The 13,244-nt window shown below is 41.4% G+C and overlaps 1 protein-coding gene across 3 annotated transcripts in view; it reads right to left on the bottom strand.

Moving 5' to 3' along the window:
* Positions 1-12,892, bottom strand: part of DYNC1LI1 (dynein cytoplasmic 1 light intermediate chain 1) — a 29,453-nt gene extending 16,561 nt beyond the window's left edge. For 2 of the 3 annotated variants that reach the window (XM_053466378.1, XM_053466376.1), the window contains exons 1-2: positions 12,585-12,891; positions 131-204 (exon numbers count right to left, since the gene is read on the bottom strand). In XM_053466378.1, the coding sequence (XP_053322353.1) occupies positions 131-204; positions 12,585-12,700 (190 nt within the window). In that variant the 5' untranslated portion in view covers positions 12,701-12,891. Of the gene's footprint in view, positions 1-130; positions 205-12,584 lie in introns of all 3 variants that reach the window. The other variant, XM_053466377.1, reaches the window with a different exon arrangement.
* Between the last annotated feature and the right edge of the window lie 352 nt (positions 12,893-13,244).

The raw sequence follows: 13,244 nt of genomic DNA on the forward strand, positions 1-13,244 counted from the left end.
AATGCAAATTTTACCACAGTAAAAAAGAGTTAAAGGGTGGCAAAATCTACATAACTAATTACTTCACGGTCTTGAGCGCTTCCCCTTCCACATATCTTCTTTATTAAAGTTGTAAATAGTCTTCACTTACCCAGCAATAGCACATTTTTCCCGGATGGCAGCTTAGATCGGGAGCGAGTAGAGACCTCACTGAGGATCGAGGACCTAAAACATGGAGAGACAGTATATCCCAATTAATTCTTCAGTTCCTCAACACTCAACGGTTCCTCAACTGAGTGTTTCAAGTTCCAGCTCTACATTGAACATACAACATGATGATCATTAAACAATGGGCTTTAATTATAAGAAGGATTTCTATGGCAAAGATCTAATTGTGGAAACCAATAAAATGGTCCTGGTGGTTGCTCTTCATTCTGCAGTTTGCCTAAAACCCGTAGAGTATGATTAGCTAAGACTATCTTGGAAGAGCGTCTCTTTGTATTTGAGAACTCCATAAATATGTCAATAGCTCTCCAGCCTGCCTAGAGGTTCCTTGGATTTAACCTGTGAGACAATTAAATTAACTAACTCTGGAACTACCTACTCCAAAACATTGTTTTATACTGCATATTTATTTATAAAAGTGTTTTGCCAGGAAGAACACATTCTTGGTTCCCAAACCTTGCATTTGCATTACAATAAGTTAGAATATAATATTAAAAGTACAAAATTATATTAAATTACAAATGTACATCAAAGATAGAACTCAAACCAGTGAGAAAACACCATGATTACAGTCGCCTTCTGCATTGAGGTATGCCGAACGAGATCTCTTTAGACTGAAGGAAGATTTCATAGTGACCGGGAGGCTATTCCACGGTTGTGGTGTGCATGAGGGTCTCTTGTGTCCGTGTAACACTCACATACCACACACATGGGGTATCTATGTGATCAAAAGATGTGATTACATTTTTGTGTTTTCTTTTTTGTTCCAGGCAAGCCCAATGTATAGCATCCATCCAAAAAGTGACTGAAAGGTGGAATAGTACAAGAAAAACCTCAAACATTTGTGTTCCCGGTTATATCTGTGGTTGCAGCGGACCAGCTAGAAAGTGGGGTGTCTCTGAAATCTTCAAGGGGCGTGCATTTAAGGAATGTATATAGTTTTATGGGGTTAACTTGAAATATGGGACCTCTAATGTGTCTCAAATGAGACCTGGACCAAGTAATCTGTCAAAATGGAAACGGAAATGCACATATTCCAAATCTGACCCAACAATATCTGAGAAACAGGACAAGCATTAAACTGTATTCCTCAGGTGTTGCCGAATACAAATCATAAGTCATTTCAGTAATTGTATATACCGTATTGGCTCGGATATAGGCCGCCCCCGTATATAGGCCGCACCCTAAAAGTTTGGTGCTTTTTTAAAGAAAAAGTTTTTTTCTTTAAAAAGCACCAAAAAAAAAAAACATTCTGCCACTCTGTCTCCCCCCCCCCGAGATATGCTACCACTGTCCTCCCCCCCCCGAGATATGCTGCCACTGTCCTCCCTCCCCGAGATACGATGCCACTGTCCTCCTCCCCCCGACTTACCGGAGCAGGCTCCCGGGTGTCTTGCGGGAACGGCGGGGGGCATCTACGCAATACGTGTATACAACCGGAAGTTGTATACGCGTATTGCGTAGATGTCCCCCGCCGGCGCCCCGCAAGACACCCGGGAGTCTGCTCCGGTAAGTCTTGGGGGCAGAGGTAAAACGCATCGTCTGGACGGTCACCGGCTGCGGCGATGCGGGTAAACAACCCGGAGGCTGTTTACCCGCATCGCTGCAGCCGGTGACCGTCCAGACGATGCGCTTAGACAACCTCCCGTGCCGGCACCCCCCCGTGGGAAGTGCTGGCAGGGGAGGCTGTCTGAGGACATCCGAGAGTAGGATGCAGGTCCCCTGCACCGTTGCGGGGGATCTGTATCCTAACCCCGCTGCCTGCCCGGCGCCCGGGACTGCATGTCCCGGGCGTCGGGCACTAGACCCCGAATATAGGCCGCACCCCCACTTTAAAGTCTTAAAGTGGGGGAAAAAAGTGCGGCCTATATTCGAGCCAATACGGTAGATATCATGGGTATAGACATACCGAAATACTGTGTTTGTATATAATGTCTTAAAATATGCCTTTTCTAGCTGTTATTGGGACCCAACTCCAAATATCACTTTAAAAAAAAAAAAAAAAATCTAGTTTTTAAATTATTCATATTTAGCCTGGTAACCTCCAAAATAGATGAAAATACCAGGCATATTCGGTGTTTCCAAAATCAGGACAAATACCTTTTTTAAAAACTTTATTTTTTGAGGGGTGAACTTAGTGGGAAACCACAGTTGAGTAAAGACGTGTACAATAACCCTGATCTTGACCGATCTTCATGCAGTAAACTGCACTGGAATGTAAAATGGACTCCAATATGCAATACTGGAACAAATGGGGAGGTCACTTAATAGTACAAGGAGAAAGCCAAGTGGCTGACGCACACTGTGTAGTAAGCATATGCAATGCAGTAATAAGGCCTCATGTACACGCAATGACGCAGTTGCAGGTGACACGGTGTGGGATCCTACTGAAAAATCCCTTTGAAAATCAAGCAGACTCAACTTTTATTCCACAATAGACGCCAACCAACGAATTTACCGAGCTGAATGTTTTCAAAAGCCCAGCTTGAAAAAGACCTAACAAGCCGGAAACATTTGGGTACTCGGCACACGGCAGGGTCTGCTGTCCTTCAAAACCGAGATGTGATTGAACATAAATATGTTTTTGTTGACATGCGTGCATTGTACTTTCACACAAACACACACGCTAGCATATTCTGTGCAAGTTCTGGATTTTCTACAAGTGTATGAGACTAATACTGTTTGTAAAAAGGAAGGCATGATTGACAACCAACTGTATGCCAATGAAGTGTAATGGTGTTATGATGCAGAGATCCAATGGGCAAAGCCTCTCTATACATGACCTTAAAATGGTCTGAAACATTAATGGAGATTCTTCTCTGCAGAGCACATGGCAAATCAGTTAGGACATATGGTCACCTTCCACTCCCTCCCCCAGTGCAATGTCCTTTCCCTTTTCTATCACCTTGGTCTCTAAGGGTCACTGGAGAAGATAGGTTACCAGGGGAGTGTCCAGCAGAAGGAGGACTTATTGTGCTTATAAAGTCCTGCCAACTCTCTCTCTCTCTCTCTCTCTGAGTCTGCGTGGAGATGATCACAAGGGAGTGGTAATTGTATCACGTGTTTACAGGCTTATCCTGCTGTTTCTTTGTTATTTCCATTCAATCAATGAATAGATAGTTTGGTAACAGCATATACTAACTTATAGTAATTTGTATATGTATTGTTAATTTGTTTAGCCTCTCTTAATAAATATTGTTAATTGCAGAAAACAAGGAGTGTGGACTCTGACTTTACACTCGATAGTTAGTGGTTATTGATAGCATAACAGTGTATATATATATATATATATTCATACAGTAAATGTTATTCAATAATTACAGTAAGATTCATAAAATACAAACACGTTTTTATATTTATAACATTTGGCGAGCCAGGTAATTATTTTTTACCACTTTTTGCTCACTGGCAAGGGGGGACAATCCAGTTTTCTCCAGATACAAGTGAGCTAAAAGGGACAAAATAACCGAACCGATTTTGTTTTATTTGCTGGAAGCGTTTTCTGCAATACGTCTCGGGCCAAGACGTGAGAGATCCTAAGAGGCAACCAGAGTGAGACGCAATTAGTAAGCCGGACATCATTTCTGGAGGATCGCATTTTATCCAGACTGAGGATTCAAAGTGGGGTGCACACCATTTGATTGCCTGCAGTCTGAAGACACAAGTCGTGTGAGTAAATTATAATTTATTTTTTGATATATTAGAATGGAAATTGTAGCACAGTATGCAGAAGCTAGCACTTTTGACCCATTAATGATGGAAAATGAAAATGAATTTAAACAAATGCATAGCTTGTGGTTGCAATGTGAGAAAGAGAATTGCAGAGTAGACAATAAGAAGTGGTGCCTGAATAAAGATAGACTGAAAATCCAGAACTGTATGAAGTTGCTGAAGTTATTGAGGAATCAGTTGAACCGTATACTTGTGGGGCACACTCCTGTGGCCTCCATAATAAACAACACAAGTAAATATAGTGATTGTCCAACCTGTGGATTAAATGGAGATTATGTAAACACATTAGAGGACAATTACGAAGCGAGAGGAGAGTTGATATCATCCCTTAGGACATGTTTAGCCACGCAAACCCCAGTTGCTGTATGCAGCCAGGGGGAAACATGTGCAGAAGAAGAAGAGGCACAAAGTATTGTAGAGAGTGAGAACCCAGGAACAAACATAGGAAACCGTATACTGGATGAGCTAGATAATGGTGGTATCCCTGTATTAACCCCTCGTGTAACAAAGCCAGCAATACCGCATTTTATGGACCCTTTATCTGTTTCACCTAGTGTTAAAAGCAGGACATCTGCCACCCTGCAAACTGCTAAAATTCTACAGCAGCAGGATAGAGATAAGGTGATGAAACAGCTGATGAAGTTAAAGCCCCTCTTTCCCCCATATGACTGTAAAACAGATGTCCTTTCAAACATGTCTTATTTCGAATCAGCAGTTAAACAATATATGCTCTCTCCGAAAGAGGCATGTATGATGCTTAAAATGTGGGCCCCAAGCAGCATTGCATGTAGCTTTAATCCACCCATAAATGGTCCTATTAATCGAGACCGAGATTGGTTTAAAGATGATAAATGGGCTACAGAGGGAGACAGACTTAGAGCTGTCTCCAAATTTGTAACAGGAGACAGAGATTTAGATAGTCATTCACTTGCTGAGATGAAGGTGAATTTACAAGATGATCCGTGGGTTTTTGCTTCCAAATTTGAGCAAGTCTATCGGCTAACCCACCGCATTCCACCAGATCAAACTCCTCCTGATCTACTGCAATACCTAGTAAAAAAATTCACTTACTTAGACCTTGGAGTGCAGATGATGGCAGAGGAAAAAGATACTTTGGAAGGGGTATTGACCATCATAGGGAAGGCCAGGCAGAATTTAATGAGGAAAGGAGTCATAGGACAGAGCAAGGTTGCGATTGTAACTACCAATGAAGGGAAGCAATCTCTACCTGAGATTCCCTTCAGAGGGATTTGTTATTATTGCAATAAAAATGGTCATAGACAGAAAGAATGTAGAAAGGCCAAGAGAGACCAAAGGGTGACTGAGGGATGGCATGTTAGTCCATCCCCCTGGTCTGTCAAAGAAAGTGATCAAAGAGGATCTGTAAAGATGAAAAGAAATAACAGTCCTGAAAAGGCAGGTCAGGAACATCATTCTAACCCTCTGCCTAGGACCAATCTGTATGGTCCGGCGCGGGAGGCTCTGAGAATGATGGCAGTACAAGGAGCGGTTACTAATGACCACAAACTGAAACCAGGGGATGAGGCTCCTCTAATTTTATTTTCAGATTGACTAGCACTGGACGATATGGTTCCTATTTGTAAAACATTAAGGGACCATTCCGGACGTCCATACGTGCATGGTATTATGGCAGGACATCACACTAAGATTCTGATTGATACAGGAGCTTCAGTGACATTAACCGATCTACCATTAAGTCCTCCTTCTGGGGCGAAAAAGACATTTCTTGTAGGACTTGGTGGTTCCCAGTCTCAAGCATTTCTTATTCCACAAGTGACCTTGACTTTAAGTGCTCAGTGGAGTAAGGAAATACCGATCTGGCAAAGTAAAAACACTGAAGGTACTATACTGGGTGCAGATGTAATGGGAACACAAGGAATGCTGGTAGACCTTTGCAAAATGTTTTGTGGAGAGATATGCAAAAACCTGTGTTCTCTATTAGGAATACAGCAGAGATTTCATATACCATATCATCCCCAGTCATCCGGTATAGTGGAAAGAATGAATCATACTCTGTCCAGGTTATCTAAAATGCTGGTACAACATGGCAAATCATGGGTTAACCATCTCCCAGCAGTACTCATGGCTATCAGAGCTACACCCTCTAATGCCACTAGGTGCTCTCCATATGAATTAATGACAGGGAGAAAAATGGCACTAGGCCATCCAGGTGAACCACAACTTTCAACTCCACTGAGAGAATCTGTATCTAGAGACCAGTATCTCTCCCAAATTCAGGAGCAATTAAACTCATTGCTTCACTTTGCTGCCTCCAATATGGCCCCAACAGATTGCAAAATTTTATGCACACCTCAAACTCTGTTTGAGAAGGGGGGGTTAGTAATGATTAAAAATTTTCAGAAAAATTCTCCCTGGGATGCAAATTGGGAAGGGCCCTATGTAATTCGAGACAGAGGTCTAACCCCAAAAAGGCCAGAAGGCAGCCTGGATATAAGTGGGTGCATGTAGATCAGTGTAAATTATATAAAGGGACTTGTGCTCCAGATACAGAGTTAACTGCTAAGGATTGATGCTTCTGCTTGATCTTTTTAGGTGCCCGAAGTATGACAAAGTGAAATAATATTCTAAGAAGAATGAAGCTCAACATCTTTCCGGTCATGTTGCATTTCCTTAAACAATTCAGGACATGTGAATCCGATAATAATTCCCTATTGGAACTGAATGTAACTCCATCCACTCAGCAACATAATGGAAGTTATACAGATACCAAAAATGAATCTTCCAATACTTGAACTTAACACAAACTCATTTGACCAACATCCTGAAGGCAATTATACTGGAAACAGCTCTTGGACTGATCTGGGCATCACTCCGCCCTCTCGAGACCGCAGAGGGAATTACGCCAATGGAATAGAAGGATGTACTAAAATATGGAGTGGTGACAATGTATATGATATGTGTTTATATGTAATACTCAGTGGGGGTGGGGGTGTTGTTGAAATTTTTGGGGAAATAATAAATAATATTTTGGGATTTGGGGTAGATAACCAGGGCAATTAAGATGATTGGGAATGTAAAGGGTCAGTTTGGGAAAAATTTACTGTAGTTTTAAGTGGTAGGGATGTAAAACTGACTGGTTAGTGTCTACACATTTTAAATTTCTACACATTTTCAAAATTGTTCCAGAATTACCTGTACTATGGAAAGAGCTTTAATAAGGTGGGCAGAAAGGGGTAAAAATAGATATAGAAGAGGGGTTGTGGACACAGTTCTGGGAGGTGTAGGAACTGGGTTGGGTTAGTGAATGCAGTAGACATAGCCAGTATGACAGCAGCACTACAGTTGTTAACTGACACTCCTAGTACAACTTGGTGGCAAAAGTTAGCTAATACTTTCTCTAATCAACATGGGGTACTGCTCTGGGGAACTTATTCATACATCCATTTATTATTGTATTGTGTGTTTCTGTAGTATGTATTGTTATTCAAGTTTGTATGTGTTGTTACCTGAAGTCATTGATTGCCAGAGTATATCACCTCCATTATGGAATGCAAATGGAAAGAACTCTGTAAATAGCGGGCTGGGCATGCATACATAGTAGATACACTGCGAGGTACGCTATCCCTCTTGTCTCCAGTGGGTTTTATAGAGTCCAGGAGTCTCATCCACTTCATTGTCAAAAGGAGGGATGTAAAAAGGAAGGCATGATTGACAACCAACTGTATGCCAATGAAGTGTAATGGTGTTATGATGCAGAGATCCAATGGGCAAAGCCTCTCTATACATGACCTTAAAATGGTCTGAAACATTAATGGAGATTCTTCTCTGCAGAGCACATGGCAAATCAGTTAGGACATATGGTCACCTTCCACTCCCTCCCCCAGTGCAATGTCCTTTCCCTTTTCTATCACCTTGGTCTCTAAGGGTCACTGGAGAAGATAGGTTACCAGGGGAGTGTCCAGCAGAAGGAGGACTTATTGTGCTTATAAAGTCCTGCCAACTCTCTCTCTCTCTCTCTCTCTGAGTCTGCGTGGAGATGATCACAAGGGAGTGGTAATTGTATCACGTGTTTACAGGCTTATCCTGCTGTTTCTTTGTTATTTCCATTCAATCAATGAATAGATAGTTTGGTAACAGCATATACTAACTTATAGTAATTTGTATATGTGTTGTTAATTTGTTTAGCCTCTCTTAATAAATATTGTTAATTGCAGAAAACAAGGAGTGTGGACTCTGACTTTACACTCGATAGTTAGTGGTTATTGATAGCATAACAGTGTATATATATATATATTCATACAGTAAATGTTATTCAATAATTACAGTAAGATTCATAAAATACAAACACGTTTTTATATTTATAACACTGTTTAAGGGCAATAATAGACAGTTATATATAATGGATATAAGCCATTTGAATGTGTTCTAGATCTGTTACCAGACTATAGTAAACAAACCCGGCTGTGATTAATCACCCCATAAAGAATCAGCTCAGTGTGGAGTCTGAACAAGGAAAGCCACTCAACATGTCACATGACTGGCAACAATGGCTGCCTCTAGGTCTAAAGATAAAATAAGTTTATTGGAACAAATGAGAACATCATGTTTTGTCAATGCTAACCGACATCACTGTACACAGCAATTAATTTTATGCTCAATGAGTCAATGTTGCACAATTTTATTGCTTTAGGGAGGTTTAGTCTCACTTTCTTCCCCCCAGCATGAATTCACTTCACACGCAATGTTACAAATATAAAAGAATGCCGGTTCAGCTCACATTGACTTTAAGTATGTGCCGATGTGCTTAAAGGACAAGTGTAGGGAGAATTTTTTTTTTTTTTAAATTCCTCAAGCACTAATAACATAATTGCAGTAAAACTTTAATGAAAGATTATAGAAAATTCTCACACTCCCCACATACCATGCTAGACCCACCATACCGCATAGAATATCGGAGGGATGCGTGCACCGTCATAAACAGATGGGGACGCGCATCTTCGGTCGGATTCAACCAATATTCTATGCAATACGGAAGTGGGCATGCCATGTGAGGAGCTGAAAAAAGTATTTTCTATATTTAAGTTTTACTGCAATTATGTTATGTGTTTAAGAAATGTCTCACTACAGTTGTCTTTTAAAAAGCAAGAAAGAGTGGTTTCAAAACTCCCTAAAAATACATTTAAAAAAAATTGTGAGCATTCATTTACATTCGCTAGAGTTCGTGAAAGACCCCAAATGGGACTTGAATGCTCCTTTAGTAAAGTGAATTCAGGACAGGGTTAACCTTCATTCTACGTATCTAGTGCGCCCAAGTGAAATAAGGAGCATTGTGCCCAAAGCATTTATTCACTAAAGGGAGAGTTGGCAAGAGTTGTGGTTTCAACTCCCATAGTTCAGTATTCATTATTAAGGGCCCTTAAGATGGCCCTCTATAATGCATCATTTAAGGGTGAGAAGACTAAATAAAACTCACTGATGTAACCTTTCCTTTCAGTAAACAGACCCTAAAGACTTCAATCTCTATAGGCTGAAACGGTCCTTTGTGTAATAATCCACTGCCCAGATTACTGCACTGTGGACCACCACAATACTGTATATTTTAATGAGAGATTAATAACATTGCAAATACTGAATAAAGCAGCTCGGCAAATCAAACACCATCTTTGGACATGAGCGATAGCTGCACGTGGCTGTTTTAGAAGACAAAGCGCACCAAGAGAGATGGTCGCTTCTTGCAGGTTCTCGGGCTTTCAAGACCAGGGTTTAACACCTAAACATGCCAGTTTCCACTCATCATGGATATCTGGTGTTCTTTTGGGAGTTGATTCAGAAAGACACACAAATAAGATATTTGCTGACATTCCAAAGGTCCATGCTTGGGAACGTCCCCTTATCTGCCTGTGCAAGCGTCAACAACAGCTACTGGTAGTCACAAGCACATTTACTGGCACATAAACAATTATTTATTGAATTTTTGCTTTATTAATTACATTGGCTTAGTGCTCTCCAGACATTTGCCCCGTGACCCAGTCACATACAGTCGTGACCCTTTCTGTTCCTTCACAGAGCACGCCAGGTAACTTTTTGCTAACGAGGCAAACACGGCCAAAGCACTCAAATGTGGAGGACAGTAATAAGATGAATCTTTATACGTATTTCATTACCACATAAATTATTTGCAACAGAAATAACCGCATTAATTGCTACCGTGCAGTGTTCGGCACTGTGATGTCTGAGGGAGAACATCTCACCACCCATTACTGGGTCCCAAGCTTGAAGGACCACGGCTTAGCGTACCAGACTATACCGTATGTCTCTAAAAATGTATTCCCAGCCTCTCCTTTCTACATCTCTTATATTAAGGTGGTGTGGCTGTTGTCCTAGACATTTCTTCCACTGCATGTCTGTTTAGAGAGCGAGTACTAGAAAGCTGCTTTGTCTGCAGTACTCCAGGCCACACTCCGTACTCTGGGGCATTTGCCGTTTAAATAGTTTATTTCTTATTAGCTTTTTGCATCTACTTGCTGTTTCCACCGACTGCGGTACATTTCTGTCTCTTTTCCACATCTAGAATCTCTGAGACACCAAGCATGTGGTTCAAAACCATAGTGCTTAAGAGTGCAATGTTATGTGAAATATTTAAAGCATCCACATAATTCTACTTACAGAATACACTTTAATGCAAATGATAGCTGCGCGGTCCTTTACATTTTTTGTGCTCTTTTTCAAATGCTCTGCTTCCCAGCCATTTTCCTTACAGGAGATGTCTTCAGCGAATCTCCCTGCATGCGATGTACTTATCGCCTTTTTTGAATGCAGCCTGTGGGGGTCTGGTCGAGCCCCTGTCTGCACTTCTGTAAAGAGTTTCCATTGGTTTCAGTAGTCATCAGTTTCAGTTTAACGTTTTAGTCACTGTAATCAACTGTAAAACACTGTAGTGGATCAACACCATAGTCCCTGCACTGCTAATAACCACTTCAGGCATTACACTGACACTTCTGTCTCTCTCACAATCATATTTCACATACATATTCACTATAAAGAGAGCCAACACTATTAAGTTTCTTTAGCATTAAGAACTGAACCAGCCCTGTAATGCATCGTGTGAGGTGCCCGAGGAAATCTCACTGATTTAACTATGCTTAATACAGGGCCACCCAAGCTCTTCCGGGACCAGAAGTTCAATTGGGATGGGAATAATATTAAAGTGTTAATCAATGCCATTTCACATATTACTTTGCCTGCCTCCCGGCCTTTTCAGTTGTTGTATTTGTCACCATTAGTATCTTTCATTACTGAGAGCGCTTCACAGAACTATGCTTTATTGTTCACACTAATCCACGGTAACAAAAATTCTGGAGGTTATTTACAAAAGACCAATTCAGTTTACTTATCACCATGCCAACAATCGGAACAGTCCCATCAGCAGCAACATTCTATAGGTTGCTATAGCAATAAGACAATACAAAATGAAACCAAGTATACTGTATAAATTGTGCAGAATATTTTTTGCACTTTGTCACCTCTGTTGCCAACTCTCATTTGCCAAGCAAAGATGTCATAAGACTTATTATACCACACCTGCATAATAGCTACTAGACCAATTTATCAGTCTACCTTACACAGCATTACACAGAATACAAAAAGTCCAGATATCAGCACAATCTCTTCTTGGTTACACCCATTACCTGATATTTATATATACACACACACACACACATATATATATATATATCAAAAGCCTCCTTTCCTGGAAGATGATTGGCTTTTCTTTGGTGGCTTTTTTTAACCATTCTACTTGGAATGGAACATCATAGAGGGAACATTAAAGCTATAAAAAATATATAATTCAAAAGTTCTAAATAACCACATAAAGCAGTGTGTTTCTTATCTATTAGATCACTTGAGTGTGTTTTTACCCAGGAATCGTAGTCTATGATTGGTTACCACCTATTTCATGGAGTCTGTTCCTTATGTTCCAGTTTATTTAGTAGATGACTTCATACATATTTTGTAATCTTCATCATTGCTGGGAATCTTCATTGATTCTTAATCTGCCTACACCTGAACTGTAAACATTGTACAACACCCTACCCCAGTAGCAGCTAGGAATAAACAATCAGTACAAAGAGCACCCCTATCTGTCATTGTTCATAAACACACCGGGCCCCGCCCAGCTGTCAGTGCAGCACGTGACACACCTTGCCCAGCGCCACTTCTTGCATAACGCGCATGCGCCACGCACACAAGTGACAGGTACACCATGCCCAACACACACTACACATGTTTACCGTGTAACTGACAGCAAAAAAAAAATATTTACACCGGCTACTTGGCCACGCGCTCTTTGCTCAGTACTCCCCTGTACAAACGGTTACACCATGAAAGGGTTACCTGGCAAATGTGGGCATAAGACCCGCCCCCCCAGTCTTTTCGGGACCATAAGGGACCGTTACATTTGTCAACATGGGCAGATAACGTTAAGAATGAATGGGGCTATAAGAGGCAGTTAATGGTAATATGCGAGGCAGTTAATGGTAATATGCGAGGCAGCGCTGCGAGGATGCCAGGCCCCAGCCACTCCCATTCATTGAGGATGCTGTTTCACTACTCGAGAGGCCTCGCGGGTAGTAAAGAATAACAGCGACCAAGGCACGAGCACTAACCATAGGTTGTGTCCATCTTCGTCCTCACTACCTGCCGTCGCAGTGTGGCTGTTCCCAGAACCAGCGTTAAAGCTGGAGGATGGAGACGAATAGGAGCTGGTCCTTCCCGCTGCCATGCTATAGCTCCCTTATTGATGTAAATTGCAGCCTCGGTAACACCCCTCGTCCTTTTTGTTTTTTTCTTTTTTTGTCTCACCCCCCGTAATAACAGACAAGGCGCGGTCCTAGGGCACAAGAAGCAGTAGCAGCCGGGAGGGGGGAAGCGAAAGGACGGCGGGAGTAAGGAGTAGGGGGCGGGGCGAGGACGCCAGGCATGGCGGAGATGACGCTGCGTCGGCTTGTAGGCCCCGCCCAGTTAGTCTGAGAACTGTGTATCATGTCATCAAACAGGCTGCGTTGACGAGTGATATTGTACTTAAAGATATTGGCTTTATTACTAGTATAGTGTAGATAATGGCCTTTATTATATGGATGCAATATATATACGGTATATACTATATATATACATATACATATATATATATATAATTCCTTTAATCCATAGATGTTGGGGTTGTTAGTGTTATGTCTATAAATATATATACCCTGGTCTGGAAGTCTCTAAATGAGCTGACCCCTTAGTAATTCCGGTCCTCACAGAAACCTCGGCATTATCTTGAT

Source organism: Spea bombifrons, chromosome 5 (genome assembly GCF_027358695.1).
Source record: "Spea bombifrons isolate aSpeBom1 chromosome 5, aSpeBom1.2.pri, whole genome shotgun sequence".
NCBI classification, from domain to species: domain Eukaryota; kingdom Metazoa; phylum Chordata; class Amphibia; order Anura; family Pelobatidae; genus Spea; species Spea bombifrons.